The sequence below is a fragment of the Papio anubis genome, chromosome 18, assembly GCF_008728515.1.
Source record: "Papio anubis isolate 15944 chromosome 18, Panubis1.0, whole genome shotgun sequence".
NCBI lineage: Eukaryota > Metazoa > Chordata > Mammalia > Primates > Cercopithecidae > Papio > Papio anubis.
In genome coordinates this window covers 23,161,045-23,180,171 of record NC_044993.1, presented here as the reverse complement: position 1 = coordinate 23,180,171, position 19,127 = coordinate 23,161,045, and the positions used below count along the sequence as shown (strand labels likewise).

The 19,127-nt window shown below is 45.3% G+C and overlaps 1 protein-coding gene across 2 annotated transcripts in view; it reads right to left on the bottom strand.

Moving 5' to 3' along the window:
• Positions 1–17,979, bottom strand: part of DYNC1LI2 (dynein cytoplasmic 1 light intermediate chain 2) — a 43,031-nt gene extending 25,052 nt beyond the window's left edge. Inside the window, exons 1-6 of one of the 2 annotated variants that reach the window (XM_003916995.5) lie at positions 17,636–17,979; positions 17,424–17,497; positions 15,384–15,500; positions 8,525–8,755; positions 1,916–2,085; positions 77–170 (exon numbers count right to left, since the gene is read on the bottom strand). In XM_003916995.5, coding sequence (XP_003917044.1) covers positions 77–170; positions 1,916–2,085; positions 8,525–8,755; positions 15,384–15,500; positions 17,424–17,497; positions 17,636–17,742 — 793 coding nt within the window. In that variant the 5' untranslated portion in view covers positions 17,743–17,979. The remainder of the gene's footprint in view (positions 1–76; positions 171–1,915; positions 2,086–8,524; positions 8,756–15,383; positions 15,501–17,423; positions 17,498–17,635) is intronic. The other variant, XM_021932057.2, reaches the window with a different exon arrangement.
• Positions 17,980–19,127: the final 1,148 nt, after the last annotated feature.

Sequence of the window (19,127 nt, the reverse complement as noted above, 5' to 3'; positions counted from 1 at the left end):
GTGCTTTATCTCTTTGAAGATGCCCCACTTGGAAGAAAGCCTGTGACCCAGGCCCCACACAGCGCCCAAAGGATACACTGAAGGCAGAACCTCCGCAGGTGTGACTGGATAAAGTCCAAATGCTCATCCCTGTAATCGTGCTCCTTTTCCAAGACACTCACCGCATCACACTGCAGGGAAGACAGACAGAGTCACCTTTTTGCCTCATTGCCTGCTGATGATGGGAACACCGCATTCTTCAGAAATAAAGTATTGTGGCTCCAAAGAAGAAAGCCATAGCTCAGGGTCCAAGCATTAATTAGAGAAGAGTAAAAAAGAACTGGAGATTTTTCTCGTTCATCTTGGGCCTCAGTTTTTTTTTATCCGTAGAGTGAAGATGTAATAGGCCTGATCACCTAATAGTTTGTTCTAAACATCAAACAAGTTCCCATCAGGAGACAGGCCCAGTGCACACAGTTGTGCACTCCAACTCCACAGGGCTCCATTCTCAAGAACAGGATGAGAATGGCACACTATAATTGGGTAACATGATGGCTCTGACTGGAAATAAAGTACTTTTAAAACCCCAAATGTGGCCAAGCGTGGTGGCTTATGCTTGTAATTCCAGCACTCTGGGAGGTCAAGGCAGGCAGATCACCTGAGGTTGGGAGTTTGAGACCAGCCTGACCAACATGGAGAAACCCCCATCTCTAATAAAAATACAAAATTAACCGGGCGTGATGGCAGGCACCCGTAATCCCAGCTACTGAGGAGGCTGAAGCAGGAGAATCACTTGAACTGGGAAGGCAGAAGTTGCAGTGAGCCGAGATGGCACCACTGCACTCTGCCTGGGCAACAAGAGCGAAACTCCATCTCAAAAAAAAAAAAAGTTTTAAAACCTATTGTTTTTCCTCATATAAGAGATACAACTTTATTTCTCTATGACTGAACTTAGTTTTTTTTTTTTCTTTTTGTTTTTTTTGAGACATAGTCTCACTCTGTCGCCCAGGATGGAGTGCAGTGGCGCCACCTCAGCTCACTGTAACCTCAGCCTCCCAGCTCAAGCAATTCTCCTGCCTCAGCCCGAGTAGCTGGGATTTACAGGTGCCTGCCACCAAGCTCGGCTAATTTTTGTATTTTAGTAGAGACAGAGTTTCACCATGTTGGCCAGACTAGTCTTGAACGCCTGACCTCAAATGATCCACCCACTTGAGCCTCCCAAAGTGCTGGGATTACGTGAGCCACCATGCCTGGCATGACTGAACTTAATTTCTATTCCTACCTCATCATTCTATTTTTCCACCATCAGTTTGGACCACATCAACTGATTTAAACAGACTTAAGAAACCTGCTGTGAGTTCTTTTTTTTTTAATTTATTTTTTTTGAGACGGAGTGTTGCTCTATCACCCAGGCTGGAGTGCGGTGGTGTGATCTCGGCTCACTGCAAGCTCTGCCTCCTCAGTTCACGCCATTCTCCTGCCTCAGCCTCCCAAGTAGCTGGGACTACAGGCGCCCACCACCATGCCTGGCTAATTTTTTGTATTTTTAGTAGAGATGGGGTTTCACTGTTAGCCAGGATGGTGTCCATCTCCTGACCTCGTGATCCGCCCCCTCAGCCTCCCAAAGTGCTGAGATTACAGGTGTGAGCCACTGCAACTGGCCAACTGCTGTGAGTTCTAAGTTTGAAAGTCAACAGTGCTTCAGAGACATTAACCCTAGGCCATGAGTAAACTGACTAGTCATGTTTCCTGCATTTAAATTTTCAATTTACATGATCATTTTTTCTGTCTTGACATATTCAATGTACCTGAATGAATCCCAAATAAGCCCAACTCTCCCTTGGGAAAAAAATCTCAATAGTTCCTCAAACTTTCTTGCAGATGGTGACTGTTCACTACCCAAACCCAGCCAAGCCAACAACCCCCTGGCACACACCTTTGTGCACACCACCAACACCGGGATCCCCAGGTTATGAGTCAGCACATTGTCACCCAGAGGCAGGGCAACATTTTCTTCATCGGAGCCTGAGGTCAGAGGTCCTCTCCTCTGTGGTGAACCTTGACAACCTTCTTCAGGTTCCATATAGTCTTGAAAATCTTTCACAACTGGGGGAAAAAGGGAAAAGAAATTACATGCACATAAATAAAAATACATGTTAGCTTTAGAACACTGAAAAGAAGGCAGTAACAAGCACAAAACACACATGCAGTTGTGTGTGACAAACTTCCTAGTCACATCCAACTGCAAAATCAAGGATTTGGGGATGGTGATACAAAATGCTGATTCTGACATATTCAGTGTGAGCTTTATAACATCAGGGCAGCAAAGACATTCCCCTGGGCATCTTTAATTGCACCAAACTCCTGAACAGGTTTTTTTTCTCCTTTTTTTTGAGACAAAGTCTGGCTCTGTTGCCCAGGCTGAAGTGCAGTGTGGAGAGATACCACCATCTTGTGAGCTCAAGTGATCTTCCCACTTCAGCTTCCCAAGTAGCTGGGACTAAAGGCATGTGCCACCACGTCCAGCTAATTTTTAAATTTTTGTAGAAGTGGGATCTTCTTATGTTGCCAGGTTGGTCTCAAACTCTTGGGCTCCAGAGATCCTGCTATCTCGGCTTTCCAAAGTGCTGGGATTATGGGATTACAGGCTTGAGCCACCATGTCTGGCCCTTAAACACGTTTTTAAAAAATTCTAAGGTTTCAATAGTTCTTACCATGAAGAAAGCCACTTTTCTTATGTATCTTACATTTTCAAAATACCAGAAGAGTTGAACTGTGTTACTTCAACATAGCCAACCATTAGAAACAGCTATAACTTACAATACACATCACAGTCCATTAGAAACGCTTAATAAACTGGGCACAGTTGGCTCATGCCTGTAATCCCAGCACTTTGGGAGGCTGAGGTGGGTGGTTCACCTGAGGTCAGGAGTTCGAGACCAGCCTGGCCAACATGGCAAAACCCCATCTGTACTAAAAATACAAAAATTAGCTGGGGGTGATAGTGCACCTATAGTCCCAGCTACTTGGGGACTCGTGCTAAGGCACGAGAATAGCCTAAACCTGGGAGGTGGAGATTGCTCTTGCGCCACTGTACTCCAGTCTGGGCAACAAAGTAAGACTATATATAAAAAAAAAAAAAGGCCGGGCGCGGTGGCTCACGCCTGTAATCCCAGCACTTTGGGAGGCCGAGATGGGCGGATGACGAGGTCAGGAGATCGAGACCATCCTAACACGGTGAAACCCCGTCTCTACTAAAAATACAAAAATTAGCCGGGCGCGGTGGCGGACGCCTATAGTCCCAGCCACACGGGAGGCTGAGGCAGGAGAATGGCGTGAACCCGGGAGGCGGAGCTTGCAGTGAGTGGAGATTGCGCCACCACACTCCAGCCTGGGCGACAGAGCGAGACTCCGTCTCAAAAAAAAAAAAAAGCTTCCATCCTGGCCAACATGGTGAAACCCCGTCTCTGCTAAAAATACAAAAATTAGCTGGGTGTGGTAGCACGTGCCTGTAATCCCAGCTACTCGGGAGGCTGAGGCAGGAGACTCACTTGAACTAGGGAGTTGGAGATTGCAGTGAGCCGAGATCACACCACTGCACTCCAGCCTGATGACACAGTGAGTCTCCGTCTCAAAAAAAAAAAAAAAAAAAAGGTTAATGAAACAATTCGAATTTTATTAAGAACATGCTGTTTCCACACAGCTGAAGTCTGTCAGCACTAAGTAACCAGGCTGGTCTTGCCCAGCACCAGATGTAATTCCTTATTATCCTCACTCTTGTGAACTCAGTCTTATCTTCTGGGGATCCCAAGTCACTTGTGCAGTGTTCATGGCCTATTCCTGCCTAACACAAGAAAGGGTCAGTGGTACAACATCCACTTATTGGCATACAATGTTCACTAATCCAGCTAAGGAAGGCCATTAAGGTGACAATGGTCCAAGCCTCAGTTAAGCCAAGTGACCACAAAGTCCACAGCTCTGCACTTTTATGTGGGCACTTCAAGACTCTCATGTTGGGCCAGAGAACAAAAAATGCAACAGTTAAAGCTACCTTGAGACAGAGAAGAAAACAGGTCAGCTCTATCCTTCTAAGTCCAGTTAGACTGAAGGATCAAAAGCCTTTTACTCTCACCAACATGCTAAGTAAATTAAAATAACAGGACTGAAGTGGACCTAGAGAAAGGTCCTACCTACTTCTCTTTACCCACAGAACAGGTTTCAAACATGTCCCCTGCTGTGAAATACCATCTCACCATCTGGAGAGAAATTGTTAACACTGCAGTATGTGTATACCCAAGAAAAAATGCACGTTTTACTATCCAACTTACATCGTCCTTCCTCTTTTTAATACTGCCTTTTCACTCATGTTATGTACATTTGCTCTGCCTTCTAAATTGCTTTCTAAAATGCTAAGTTGGCCAGGCACAGTGGCTCAATGCCTATAACCCCAGCAGTTTGGGAAGCTGAAGTGGGCCAGTTGGTTGAGCCCAAGAGTTCGAGACCAGCCTGGGCAACATGGCGAAACCATGAGTTTCTATTTACAAAGATTTGAGGTTACTATTATATGAGCTTCTGAAATTATCTGAGAGCTCTTTGTCTTTCATATCATAGTGAGCAAACTGAAAACTAACTGATTAAACCCTACAGTGCAGATGTGATATTTCATCTCTACAGCATCTCTTTAATTAAGCTCATTCATATAACTTCACTGTCAGGCTGAGCACGGTGGCTTATGTCTGTAATCCCAGCACTTTGGCAGGCTGAGGTGGGTGGATCATGAGGTCAGGAGTTCAAGACCAGCCTGGCCAACATGGTGAAACTTTGTCTCTACTAAAAATAAAAAAATTAGCCAGGCATGGTGGCAGGAACCTGTAATCCCAGCTACTTGGGAGGCTGAGGCAGGAGAATCACTTGAACCCAGGAGGAGGAGGCTGCAGTGAGCCAAAATCGTGCCATTGCACTCTAGGCTGGGTGACAGTGAGACTGTGTCTCAGAACACACACACACAAACACTTCACTGTCAATATAAATAATCTAGTCAAGTGACCTTTACTCCATTTTGGACAAAAAGAGAGAAGAACTCAACGTGGTTGTTGAAGGGTCTTTAAAGGAATCAAATATTCTCACATTTTTCTCTCTAAAAGCACTTTTAACAAATCTTCAAATCAATAAAATATACAATGGCTTAACTGGGCAAGATCTAATGCCCCAAGATCTCATGAGGCACTCAACTAGGGCTTTCCAGACAGTGAGCAGCACAGAGCCTAGAAAGGCTCACAGGTGAGCTAAGCTATGGTGGGAAGGTGGAGGCAGGCAGCTCAGACAGCTGGCTCTACAAACCTCCACCCCATTACCTCTGTAATGCACTGTAAACTTTTGAAAGTTTAAAGTAAACTCTGAAAAGTGCACTGTAAACTTTTCTGCTGTACTTTACCTGTGCCATGAGGAGCAAATAGTTCAGAAGCCCTAGGTTAGATTATTCACACTCTAGAGGACTGACTTAATTGTGGCTGCCCAACAACAGTAGGAAATTCATATTTTTAAATAACTTAGCATTTTATTTTATTTAATTTTTTTTTGAGACAGGGTCTTGGCTCTGTTGCCCAGGCTGCAGGGCAGTGGCACCATCATGGCTCACTGCAGCCTCGACCTGCTGGGCTCACTCAATTTGTCTGCCTCTGAGTAGCTGGGACTACAGGTGTGCACCACCATGACTGGCTAATTTTTTGTACAGACAAGGTTTCGCCATGTTGCCCAGGCTGGTCTCGAACTCTTGGGCTCAACCAACTGGCCCACTTCAGCTTCCCAAACTGCTGGGGTTATAGGCATTGAGCCACTGTGCCTGGCCAACTTAGCATTTTAGAAAGCAATTTAGAAGGCAGAGCAAATGTACATAACATGAGTGAAAAGGCAGTATTAAAAAGAGGAAGGACAATGTAAGTTGGATAGTAAAACGTGCATTTTTTCTTGGGTATACACATACTGCAGTGTTAACAATTTCTCTCCAGATGGTGAGATGGTATTTCACAGCAGGGGACATCAGCCCACCTGGGGCTTCCCTTTGCAATCAGATGGGAGTGGGTACAAGAAGATCAAAGAGTATCTTCACTGCTGCTGCTGCTTCTCTCTCAACTTTTCTCTCCTACCTCATTTATTGGTTCCAGAGTCCTGAGAAGACCCCATAGTCCTACATAAGCACAAGAAAAGCCACAGATATAAAACAAGAAGACTGAAGTACAAAAAAGCACCACCTTCTGGTGGCTATTCCCTCTCACTCAGATGATCCCTGCAGCCAAACAGCTGCCACACATACAAACCCACGGGGAACCTAACCCTAAAAGAGACTGGCCAGCCATGGAGCCGCTTTCCAAAATCAAAGACTGGAGACTGGTGTTGGACTGGAAACTAGGTTGAATAACAGCATTCCATACAATATCTAGAGTCCAATTAATCTGGAAAGGAAGAGTTCTCTGGGCAAGAGGATAGCCAACTGCTTTATTAAAATGTAACCTAAACCCAGTACTAACAAAGCCTCCTCCAACATACAACACAAAGACGTGGCTACCATTCCAAACATCTGAGAAGGGGTGGTGACAGCAGAGAGGCCAATGGAAAGCCAACCAGAGTCATGAGACATGGTTCCAGCAATTGCTAGCTGCCCTACGGTGTCCTCTCTCCTCTTCCTCCTTATAACCAAACTGAACTGGTATTTAGAACACATGGCAACCCAAAGTAAAGATTACACATCCCAGCCTCCTTAAAAGGCAGCAGCCCCTGCAGCCCTGCATTCCTCTTCCTCCATCCTGCTGACTGGAACACGGATGTGAAGGCTAGAGCTCTGTCAGGAGGAAGTGAACCACACCCTAGAAATGACAAAGCAGTAAGTACAAAGGAGCAAGGTCCTCCAGCTGTCTTCCCAGGGCTACTCTCCAGTCCTCAACTACCTACAACTCTAGGTTTCATTTACAGGAGAGAACAGCCCTCAGTCTTGTTTAAGCCATTATGTTAGCTCAGGTTTTATGTCACATGCAGCTGAATCTAATCCTAAGTAACAGCCATCAATGACTAAACCACAAAATAAATTCAGTGTTTCAAGGAAATTTAAGCTCCCCAGGGGGAGGCATTTTATTTACTGTGTCTCCAGCACCTAGAACAGTAGCCGGTACCTGGTATAGTATAGGGCAGACGCTTTCCCTATCTGGGAAAAAACAATATCCTTGGCTCAATCTCTCTCTTTTCTGTCTTAACAAATCTCTACAAGGTTATCACTCTAAGAAAACAGCTTCAGAGAACTGAAGTCGCCAGTGCATTAGCCCACTCATCTGGGTACAAAGCTGTCTGTGCAGTGGATGAAAGCAGGTCTTCAGACTCAGAACTATTCAGAGAAGTTGTCCTTAAGGGCTCTATTTCAGAGAAAAAGACGCATTATCTAGAAAGGTCAGTGGTTGAAGACACATGAGCTGAGCTGCATAACAATCACAGTAGTACACATGCGGGTGACTAGGGAAATATACACATGCACAACAAGCCGAAGAATGAAATGTTAAACTCACTGTTTTAGCCAACATGGGACAGAAGCAAGATGAAGGACAGGATAGAAAACACACTGCGAGAAATTTGATTTAAGAAGCACATCAAAATTTCTGAACCATTGCGCCACTAAGTGTGAAGATCCTGAGTGCCATACCCCAGAAGCCCTCATTAATTCACTAGAGGGGGTGATGTCATCCTGTGGAAATATGCCAGGCTGGGTGAAGCTTGCCCTGGCCAGGACGGCTGCTGCTGCTGCTGCCATGGCTCTAGCCCCTGCCCCTCCCATTTCCCTGGCAAGTGGACAGAAGATGATGTAACTGCACAGAAGCAAGGGAAAGGAAAAACAAGCTTCTGAACCACATTAAGAAAACAAAAAAAAAACCCCAAACAAACTTCCTTTAATTTGAAAGTTATTTGTTGTCAAAAGGGCTTGGATGTCCTTAGTGCAAAATAACCTTTCATGTTAACTACCAAAAAAAAAAAAAAAAAAAAAAAGAACCTCCTATTTCTAATTAAAATGATATTTTGCTGGATTCCAAAATGAACTAAGGAGCTGAAAGCTTTGTCTTTTTTAGGACTTCCTCTAAGCCTGCCAACATGAGGGTCCATAGGGCCTTAATGGAATTCCAGGGTAGTGAACTCAAGCTGCACAGACCACAGCAAACCCTCACATCCTCTGATGTTAACTCTGCAGACACAGAGTAACAGAAAAGCTCAGAGATCCACAGAACTTAACACATTTTGGGGAGTGAGGGAAGAACTCTTATTTGAAACGGAAACCAATGAAGATAATAAATATTTATTTGTTTTCTTCAACTTGTGACACTTGAGTTACAGACTGCTTTGAATACTTTTGACTACTAAGTTTACAAGAGGAACTCTTAAATGAATGGTGCAAACAAAACAAAACCACAAAGCAAGGGAAGCCTCTAGGATTGGGAAAAGGAAGGTGATTCAAACCATCTAAAGAGACTAGTGAATTTCCCAATTAAGAAAATTATATTTTACTCACACTTCCGTTCCAGCTCCCTCATTTTTTCTGGTGGAATTTTCATTTTATCAATGTGCTCACGTAAAACACTAGCCCATTTCTGCAGAGATTCCATCACAGTCCAAGGTCTAGACATGTCTGCAACAAAAATGACGAGGGTCTCTGGCAAGGATTCAGCAGAAACTGCAAATTTCAGCAGGCCTTTGTGGTACAAGTCTCCATCCAGAATCCACACATTGCAGCGCGTGTGATCTGAGAAAAGAAGTGAATGAAGCTAGTTACCATCTAATAACGACCATCAGCACAGCTGTAGAAACAGACACATCAAGAAGATCTTGAAGGTGACAGCTATGAATTCTAAATAGAATGCAAAATTTAGTAATCCAAACCAAAAAGTGCCCAAATGCTCAGTAGACAGCAATCCTTGGTCCTGGTGCCTTTAAAACTACAGTAATATAGGGTCCAGGCACGGTGGCTCACATCTGTAATCCCAACACTTTGAGAGGCTGAGGCAGGTGAATCACTTGAGGTCAGGGGTTCGAGACCAGCCTGTCCAACATGGTGAAACCCCATCTCTACTAAAAGTACAAAACAAATTAGCCAGGCATCGTGACACTCGCCTGTAATCCCAGCTACTTGGAAGGCTGAGGCAGGAGAATTGCGTGAACCCCAGGAAGTAGAGGTGGCAATGAGCTGAGATTGTGCCAATGCACTCCTGCCTGGGTGACAGAATGAGAGTCCGTCTCAAAAAAAAACCAAAACACCAAAAAAAAAACTACAGTAATACAGGAAGTGTTCACACCTAAAAAGGTTTCCAAAATGTCTATGTAGTAAAGAGTAAGGGTATCGGACCGGGTATGGTGGCTCATGCCTGTAATCCCAGCACTTAGGGAAGCCAAGGCAGGCAGATCACGAGGTCAGGAGTTCAAGACCGGCCTGGCCAGCATGGTGAAACCCCGTCTCTATTAAAAATACAAAAATTAGCTGGGCGTGGTGGCGGGTGCTGTAATCCCAGCTACTTGGGAGGCTAAGGTAGGAGAATCACTTGAACCCGGGAGGCAGAGGTTGCAGTGAGTCGAAATTGTGCCACACTGCACTCCAGCCTGGATGACAGAGTGAGAATCTGTCTCAAAAAAAAAAAAAAAAAAAAAAAAAGAGTAAGGGTATCTTAGCTTTCAATAAGAATCAAAAGATACTAATGTTCACTGGTCAACTATGCCACAATCTAAATAATCCATCATCCTAAGATAACAGCAATCAGTGAAGCAGTGAGCTGTGCTGAAGAGCCTATGTTTAAACAAGGCTTTCTTGTGCTGGTCACACTCAACAATGCATTCACATACTATAAAGGATGCCAAAGGGACAGAAACTTTGTATTTAAATGTGAAGATAAAATCATCATTTACATAAATTGAGATATGAATTACCAGATGCCTAATTACATTAGGGAATTAGTAATTTTTTGTTATAACAATAATAGTTATGTTTTTAAAAAATCCTTATCTTAGACATCTTTATGGCAGTGTACATAGATAAAATTTAATGTCTGAAATCTGCTTCAAAATCATCTACTGGGGAGTAAACAAAGCAAAGAGTAAAAGTACAGTTGAAATAAAACTGATCAAGAATTGATACGTGTGTATGTATGTATTTATTTATTTTGAAACAGGGTCTGAGACACCCAGGCTGGAGTGCAGTGGCAACTGCAGCCTCAATTTCCTGGGCTAGTGATCCGCCCACTTCAGCCTTCCGAGTAGCTGGGACCACAGGCACAAGCCACCACTCCCAGCTAATTTTTTAATTTTTTTGTAGAGATAGGGTTTCCCGATGTTGCCCAAGCTGGTCTCAAACTTCTAGGCTCAAGCAATGCTCCCGCCTTGGCCTTCTAAAGTGCTGGGATTACACGCCTGAGCCAGTGCACCCAGTTAGAACTGGTAACTGTTGAAGCAAGGTGACAAGTACACTGTGGCTCATGATACCACTCTCTACTTTGTATGTATTTTTTGTTTTCTATTAAAATATATTCACACAAATGTGCAAGTGCTAAGATTTAATGAAACATGGTTGCAAACAAATACCAGGATGATCTAACTGCCGAAGACAATTATCTAAATTTATTCATTTATTTGAAACAGAGTCTCACTCTATCACCCAGGATGGACTGCAGTGGCACGATCTTGGCTCACTGCAACCGCTGCCACTCCTCCCCCGCCACCCAGGTTCAAGCGATTCTCCTACCTCAGCCTCCCAAGAAGCTGGGACTACAGGCACGTGCCACTACGCCTGGCTAATTTTTGTATTTTTAGTAGAGATGGGGTTTCACCACATTGGCCAGGCTGGTCTCGAACTCCTGACCTCAAGTCATCCGCCTGCCTCAGCCTCACAAAGTTCTGGGATTACAGGTGTGAATCACCACGCCCAGACAATTTTATAACATATTTTTAGAAATTTTCAGTTATCTGTGAGAACTATTTTTTTTTTCTTTGAGATGGAGTCTCCCTCTGTCACTCAGGCTGGACTGCAGTGGTGCAAGCTCAACTCATTGCAATCTCCTAGAGCTCTGAGGCTTCAATTCTCCTGCCTCAGCTTCTGAATAGCTGGGATTACAGGAGTGCACCACCATGCCCAACTAATTTTTGTATTTTTAGTAGAGACGGGGTTTCACCATGTTGGCCGGGCTAGTCTTGAACTCCTGACCTGTGATCTGCCCACCTCAGCCTTGTTGGGATTACAGGCATGAGCCACCGTGCCCAGCAGAACTATTTTTTATAAAAGTACCTTGAGAACTATCATCAAAAACTATTAACTATTAATTATTAATTATTGATTATTAACTATTAACTATTATTAACTATTAATTATTAATACTTTTATTAACTATTAATACTTTATTAATATTTAACTATTAATAATTAACTATTAATACTTATTATTAATACTTTTTTATTAACTATTAATACTTTTTCTTTTTGTGATCAAGTTTCGCTTTGTTGCCTAGACTGGAGTGTAGTGGTATGCCCAAACTGGTGTAGCTCACTGCAGCCCACACCTCCCAGGTTCAGGCGATCCTCATGCTTCAGCCTCTTGAGTGGCTGGGACTACAGGTGTGTGCCACCATGACTGGCTGATTTTTGTATTTTTAGTAGAAATGGGGTTTCACCATGTTGTCCGGGCTGGTCCCGAACTCCTGGGCTCAAGGGATCCGCCTGCCTCAGCCTCACAAAGTGCTGGGATTACAGGCGTGAGCCACCGCGCCTGGCCTATTAGCTTCTTTTTCAACAAATTCCAACAAATACTTTAAAACCAGTCAGGCGCGGTGGCTCATGCCTGTAATCCCAGCACTTTGGGAGGCCAAGGAGGGTGGATCACTAGAGGTCAGGAGTTCGCGACCAGCCTGGGCAACATGGCAAAACTCCGTCTCTACAAAAAATACAAAAATTAGCCAGGCTTGGTGGTAGGTACCTGTAGTCCCAGCTACTCGGGAGGCTGAGGCAGGAGGATTGCTTGAGTTCAGGAGGTGGAGGTTGCAGTGAGCCGAGATGGCACCACTGCACTCCAGACTGGATGACAGAGCCAGACCCTGTCTCAAAAAAAAGAAAAAAAGAAAGAAAACAAAACAAAAAATCCAATCTTCCTCTTTTAGAAAAATATACTTAAAAAAACCCCTATCTTCTATTAATTACTTTTGTATAAGCAATTAATAAACATGCTATAAAAAATTTATATTCATGACTTTGTGTCAACAGTATAAAGTATCTAAATCTAGCTACACTTTTAAACTCTATTTTAGCGGCTTTAGTTTGGGTTCTGTGAATGTCCTTAAAAATACTGCTCTGTACCCAAAGTCTGTGGGTTTTAATGCCTACCCAACCACAGGCATGGTTCCTTTTTTCAGCCTCTCTCCCCACTGCCCACTACACGTAACTCACCCATGTGCTTGGAGTTTAATGTGTAGCATTAAACAGATGCCCGCAAACCTGGAGGCAGGGGTCCTTTGACATGTCACATTCTACCACAAACTAGGTACAAGCCAGAGACTATTTTCTCTACCTGGGTAACTGCCTGTGAAGTGTATATTTATAACTCAATCACACCACACAATAAAAAAGACTAGGGCTGGAAAATGTATAATTAACAACAGATAAGGGTAATTCTTCCATCAAACAGGAACTTGCAAGTGGGTGGCCTAAAAACATCCAATAAATGCAGAGACCAAGAAGTTTTTAAGGTAACCTTAAAAAAATCTGTATAGAAGTTAAAATATACTTAAAGGCAAATAAATGTGGTCAGCACGATGCTCTGGCATGAAATATGCTTATGGTATATTGAAACAGAAGAGGCTATAGAGATTCATAGATTATCTACATCATGTTTTACACTTTCAAAAGAAACAAAAGGGTACTAGAGTTATCACCATGTCTCAAGCACTGTTACACCTGATATACCCTGTCTCATTTGTATAGGCACCATTAGCCCATTCTACAAATGAGGAAACTCAAGTACAGAGTGGTTAAGTCAGTTACCCAAAGCCACACAACTACTGGCTACAAGGCATGGCATTCTGAACCAGTTCTGTCTGGCTCCAAAGCCACAGCTCTTTCCACAGTAACCACGCTGTCCAAAAAAGACAGGAAGCAAAAGACTCAACACATGCGAGATTCTCTGGCCAGGCTCAGCAGCCCTCTATGTACAGACTCCAGTGGGCTTAGATGGGTACCCAAATGCCTCTGTCCTTACACAAGAGACTCTACGCATGCCCTCAACTTTTTTTTTTTTTTTGAGACAGAGTCTCACTCTGTTGCCCAGGTTGGAGTGCAGTGGCACAATCTCAGCTCACTGCAACCTCCGCCTACCAGGTTCAAGCGATTCGCCTGCCTCAGCCTCCTGGGTAGCTGGGATTACAAGCGTGCGCCACCATGCCTGGCTAATTTTTGTATTTTTAGTAGAAATGGGGTTTCACCATGTTGGCCAGGCTGGTCTTGAATGGACCTCAGGTGATCTGCCTGCCTCAGCCTCCCAAAGTGCTCGGATTATAGGCGTGAGCCACTGCGCCCAGTCACTCATGCCCTCTACTAAACAGCTCTTGGAGACGGTAGAATCATGGTGCTGGAAAGGACCTTGGTTCAACTTTGTCATTTTAGCAATAAGGAAATGGGGGACTAGGTGGTAGGATCAGCCCTTGTTATATAATTGCCCATACATTGTAATCTCTACTGTTTAAATGAGTAAAGGCAAATATAAAGAAAGTAATTTTTTTTTTTTTTTTTGAGATGGAGTCTCACTTTATCACCCAGGCTGGAGTGCAGTGGTGCAATCTCGGCTCACTGCAACCTCCACCTCCTGGGTTCAAGCAATTTTCATGCCTCAGCCTACAGAGTAGCTGGGGCTACAGGCATGTACCACCACACCTGGCTAATGTTTTGTATTTTTAGTAGAGATGGGGTTTCACCAACTTGACCAGGCTGGTCTTGAACTCCTGACCCCAAGTGATCCACCCGCCTCAGCCTCCCAAAGTGCTAGGATTATAGACGTAAGCCACCGTGCCCACCCTAAAGAAAGTAATTTAGTGACTACATTTTATCTTTAGGTTATACAGATAACTTTCCTACCAAAAAAACCAACCAACCAACCTAGGTACCAATGATTATTTATTTTCGAGTCACTGAAAAGATCTAACATAGGCTGGGCAAAGTGGTTCATGCCTGTGATCCCAGGACTTTGAGAGGCTGAGGCAAGCGGACTGCTTGAGCTCAGGAGTTCAAGACCAGCCTGAACAACATAGTGAAATCCCATCTGTACAAAAATTAGCCGGGTGTGGTGGCACACACCTATAGTCCCAGCTACTTAGGAGGCTGAAGTGGAAGGATGACCTGAGGCTGGGAGGCAGAGGTTGCAATGAGCCAAGACTGAGCCACTGCACTCCAGCCTGGGTGACAGAGTAAAACCCTATCTCAAAAAAAAAAAAAAAAAAAAAAAAAGATCTAACGTAAAACCAAAAGATTATAAAGGAGGCATTACTGAGCAGTTGTAACCCAAAACCATTACTCCAACTCACAATTATAAGAAAAAATGTTTAAATTATATGTAATCCTTATAAGAGTGTTTATCATGTGCTTTTAATCATTCTAAGCAGAAACTATTACTACTCACATTTTAAAGATGAGGAATTAAAGAACATTCCCACCTCTGAGAATCTATTCCTCTACCAGAAGAAACACAGAAAATGAGCATTTCTTTCATTCTTTCTTTTTTAAAAAACAGAGACGGTCTCGCTCTGTCACCCAGGCTTGAGTGGATTGATATGGACATAGCTCACTGCAGCCCCCAACTCCTGGCCTCAAGTGATCCTCCCACCTCAGCCTCCTAAGTAGCTGTGATTACGGCAGGAGTCATCAAATCCGGCAGAAATTACCATTTCTAACCTGTCACAAAGAGACTCAGGACACTCTCCTATGAATATACATTAAATTGTTACACTCTAAATCACACCAACTTCAGATTCTCTACTAGAACCAGGCAGAGTAACAATGGTCCCCAGGACAGCTAAACATTTCTCTCATTCAAAACTCCAAAGCTTTAAAAAATCTTTCTTACCACCTTTATGGGTAAGTGAAAATTTACCTTCAGTATCTCTTTTTAAGGGCAGGCTAGCCAGAGCAACAGCTAAGTGTCCCATTCCCCAGTTTTGCTAACATACTCTATAAAGGAAAGTGGGTTAAGTGGGTTAAGAAGACATATACTTCATCTATTCTCTGTGATTAACTCTCTGAGAACCAAACAGAAAACTGAGAATGCCTGGCCATGTTGCAACAACTGCACCCAAGGAAGCAGTCAGAGTCCTGCATACACCCCCTTACCATGGGATCGATGCTTCACTCACCATCTCGGTCCTCATCATGGACGCTGAGGTAGAGATATTCTAGGCCTCTTCCTTTTTTGCCATGCTCAGCTCCTTGTAGTTTAGTCATGAGGGTTGTTTTACCAGAACCATCTTCACCTACAAAGGATGTTTGCAAGACAAAGGTGTACTGTTTATTCTGGGCAAGGATGGGGAGGCATGACACTCACATGACATGGAACAACTAAGAATTTCAGGCAAAGTCTGCTGTTGAGGTCTCACCTGCTTTCATAAACAAAGGACTTTGCTGGAAGAGTGGTTGGGAGGGTAGGGAGGAGAGGGTGGTAAAGGCAGCAAATTCTAAAATCTAAAATGACATTCTACTGCGTTATCCTTACTTCACAAGGGAAATAATGAGGCAGGTCCACAGGCCCTATCTATAACTTATAAGACATGTATTTGGAGAAGTGAAAGTAAAAGGCAGGGTTAGTTTCTCACAAGATAAACTTTCACCACAAGAAAAACAAGAAATCTTTTATGATACAATTAACCTAAAAGTCCAGGTACCGTAAACTAGTCTGATCCTACTTCACAATGGTGAAGAACGGAAGTTATTCACTTTTGATTTTAGTACATCTCCTTCACAAGCATTCTGAAGACTAAGAAACTGACGAAAATAATTATAGACCTAGCAAAACTCTTTAGTACAATCTCAGTTAATTAATAAGCACTTCTTCAACTCCCTCCACCCAAACAACACCCCCTCCCCGGATCCTTAAACATCAAGGAGAACCATCGCCAAACATTACTAGGCACTTCTGGCATTTAATAATATGGAATTACAGAACATGAGAATTGAAAGGCAGTCAGTACACAGATCAAAGACCTCCTCTCGGTCTCCAATGCCTCTACCTTATTCAGGCCCTCCGCAAACAGACCATGGTGAGTACCTATCAGTCTGACTTCAGTACCTGCTCATTTTGAGCTACTGTCCCTCTGCAGGCAGTGTTCTTTCTAAAACTCAGATCTGGTGATCTTGATCCCCCACTTCTTGAAGATCTCTAAGGGTCCAGTATTACCGACCACAGTCATTTCCTGAGGAAGGTCACACATGCTCGTCAGTAGCAGTAGGAAAACTACCAAGGCAGTGATTCCCATGAGAATTGGGGGATGGAGGTGAGATAACAGGCCTTTGAGAATCAGAGAACTTCAGGAAACAGCACTAACTCTTCAGCCTTCCCACGATCTGCCCCCAACTTACCTTAGCAGCCATCAACCACAAGGCGCTTCGAGCAGTTTCCAAACCCCACACCCTCTTGTCATCTGTGTCCCTGCATACTGACACTTTTCTGCAAAATACTCAACCCCCAAATCATCCTCCTTCAACAGCTCCAAGCTGTGTAATGCTTCCACAATAATCGGCATGGATCTGTCTTCCACCGAACTGAGATTCTTGTATAGTGTTTAAGAGACGTCTATGCTGAGCCAGTGCCCAGCCCACAGGTCCCAAGCAACTTGCTGTGTGAATGTACCCCAACTCTCTCACTTGAGGAGAGTGAGGCCAGAGGGATTAAGAGACCTGACTCAGGTAACCTAGCAGTGAGGGCTGGAGTAATGCAGGAAACGTCCCCAGTGCTGACTCTCTGTCCTCTGCAAAGTCCCTAAAACCTCAGACTATGCACTACTGATGAGGCTCAAAGAAGGCTCCCGTGGCCATTTCCCCACAGCTCCAAGCCCAGGTCACCTAGTTCTCCCACCTTTTCCACCTAACCTCATTTACTAGCTCCCCTCTCCACGATCTCAATTTGGTAATCTTCGAGGCTATGGAGGCATAGAACGCCAAATGACTGAAACAATGTGCCGACAACCCCAGAGCACCAGTAGGCTCTCCAAAGACGGCAGCATCCCACCCTCGGGCGCGGGAGGTTTGGCCACACTCCAGCTGCCCGGCCAGGGCCGACGGTCCCTTTCCCGCCAGGCTGCGGGCAGGCGGCTGGCAAAGGGAAGGCGGGGACCTGTGGGAGGGGCGCCCGCCTCGCCCACCCCAGCGCCCTGGGGCAACGCCCCGCTGCCGGTGCTCACCGAAGACCAGGATGTTCTTGCCGGACGGCAGCTTCGACCTGGCACGGGTGGACACTTCGCTCAGAATGGAGGACCTGCGGCGACAATGGTGAGAGTGGTCAGCCCCGGGCCGGACTGGGATGGCCCGGCTCGCGACGGCCCCTCAGTGTGTCCGACGGTCCGGCCCAGCGGCCGCGGCCTCCCCGGCCCGGCCCGACCGCCCGCGACCTCACCATAGGCTCTGGCCTTCCTCCTCCTCACTGGTCAGGTCGCCGGCGGCCGCCACCGCGGGCCCGTTGGGACCCAGCAGCAGCTTCTTCTCCACCCCCACCGGCGCCATCTTGCCAACTGCAGCCACAAAGAGGGCCCTCCCCCGGGCCCGCCGAGGACCCGCGAGGACCCCGGCCGGGCCGCCCCCCGCTCGCCGTCCCCCGCGCCGCGCCGCCCGCCGAGCTTGCCGCGGCGACTGCGCCACCCAGTGTGCCCTCTAGGTCTGCGATGGCCACGGGCTCCCACAGGTTGCGAGGCCGCCGAGGTGGCGGGCGACGGTCAGGCAGCCGCCGGGGCAGCCATGCGCGGGGAGGCGGTGGCAGAGGCGGGCACCGTCTGGACCGAGGGCGCTCTGACGGCCTCTGCCGGTTGAGGGGCGCAGCGCAGCGCCCCGCCAAGCTCGCGGATTCCGCTGTGCCCTCGGGGGTCGGGCAGCCGCATGACCGTAAAGCCTAGGCTTTGGGAATGAGACTGATGCACACAAAAGCGCAATTTATCTGGAGCTCACTATGTGCCAGTCTCACATTATCTCACTGAATCTTATCTAACCCTTTCACAGATGAGGAACCTGAAGCTCAGAAAATTTAAGAAACCCACCTAAGAACCCAAGACTAGAAAATAACATTCGACACTTCTAATTTATTCCCCAACCCTGGACTATTATATTATCAACTACAGCCTAACCCTACTCAAGCCCTGCATTGAAAGGCCAGCCTTAAGCAAGACGCCAGAATCCTCATAAATATCCTGCTTTTCCCCTTCCTCCTCGGAAGACTAGACTGTGAGTTAGTGCTCTTGACCGCAGTGCATAATACACTTGGCTTTGCTTTATTAACATGCTTTTTAAAATGATGTTTTCAGGGAGCCAGCATTTCACACTAGAAGAGGAGCCCTTAATTTCCTTGGGGGCCAGGTGGCAGGTGCAGAGTGGGAAGGAAAACAAAAGGAAAGGGGATGGAAAAGGGAAAGAGCGGAGAGTAACCGAAGGAAAAACATACATTCCATTATCAAGCTTAATTTTAGGTGTGGCCTCTACTTGAGGGCTCTTGCCATTCTCTATGGAAACAGGCTAAGAAGACATTTCTAAATATCACAAGGAAGTGGAATATGGCAGAAAAGCACCACCTGAGTGGGTTTCATATGAGTAAGATTGTGATCCTGACGCCAAAAATCTGGCAGCATGAATTACGGGATAAAACAAATGGGCATATCATCTGCCAAACTGGATGTAAGGTTTAAACAAGACAATGAAAGTGAAAACCCACTGAGTTCCTCCCTTGGAAATCTGGGAAAATCAGGCAAAGTGCCAGAAGTCCTAAAAGGGGAAGGAGTGCTGAATTTTCACAGGACAGAAGATGGAGTTGAAAATTACAGTCCAGTGAGCTTAATCAGCACTAAGTGAAATTTTGTGATTAGACACTAAAGGAAAAGAGAGTACCAGATTTACACAGTATC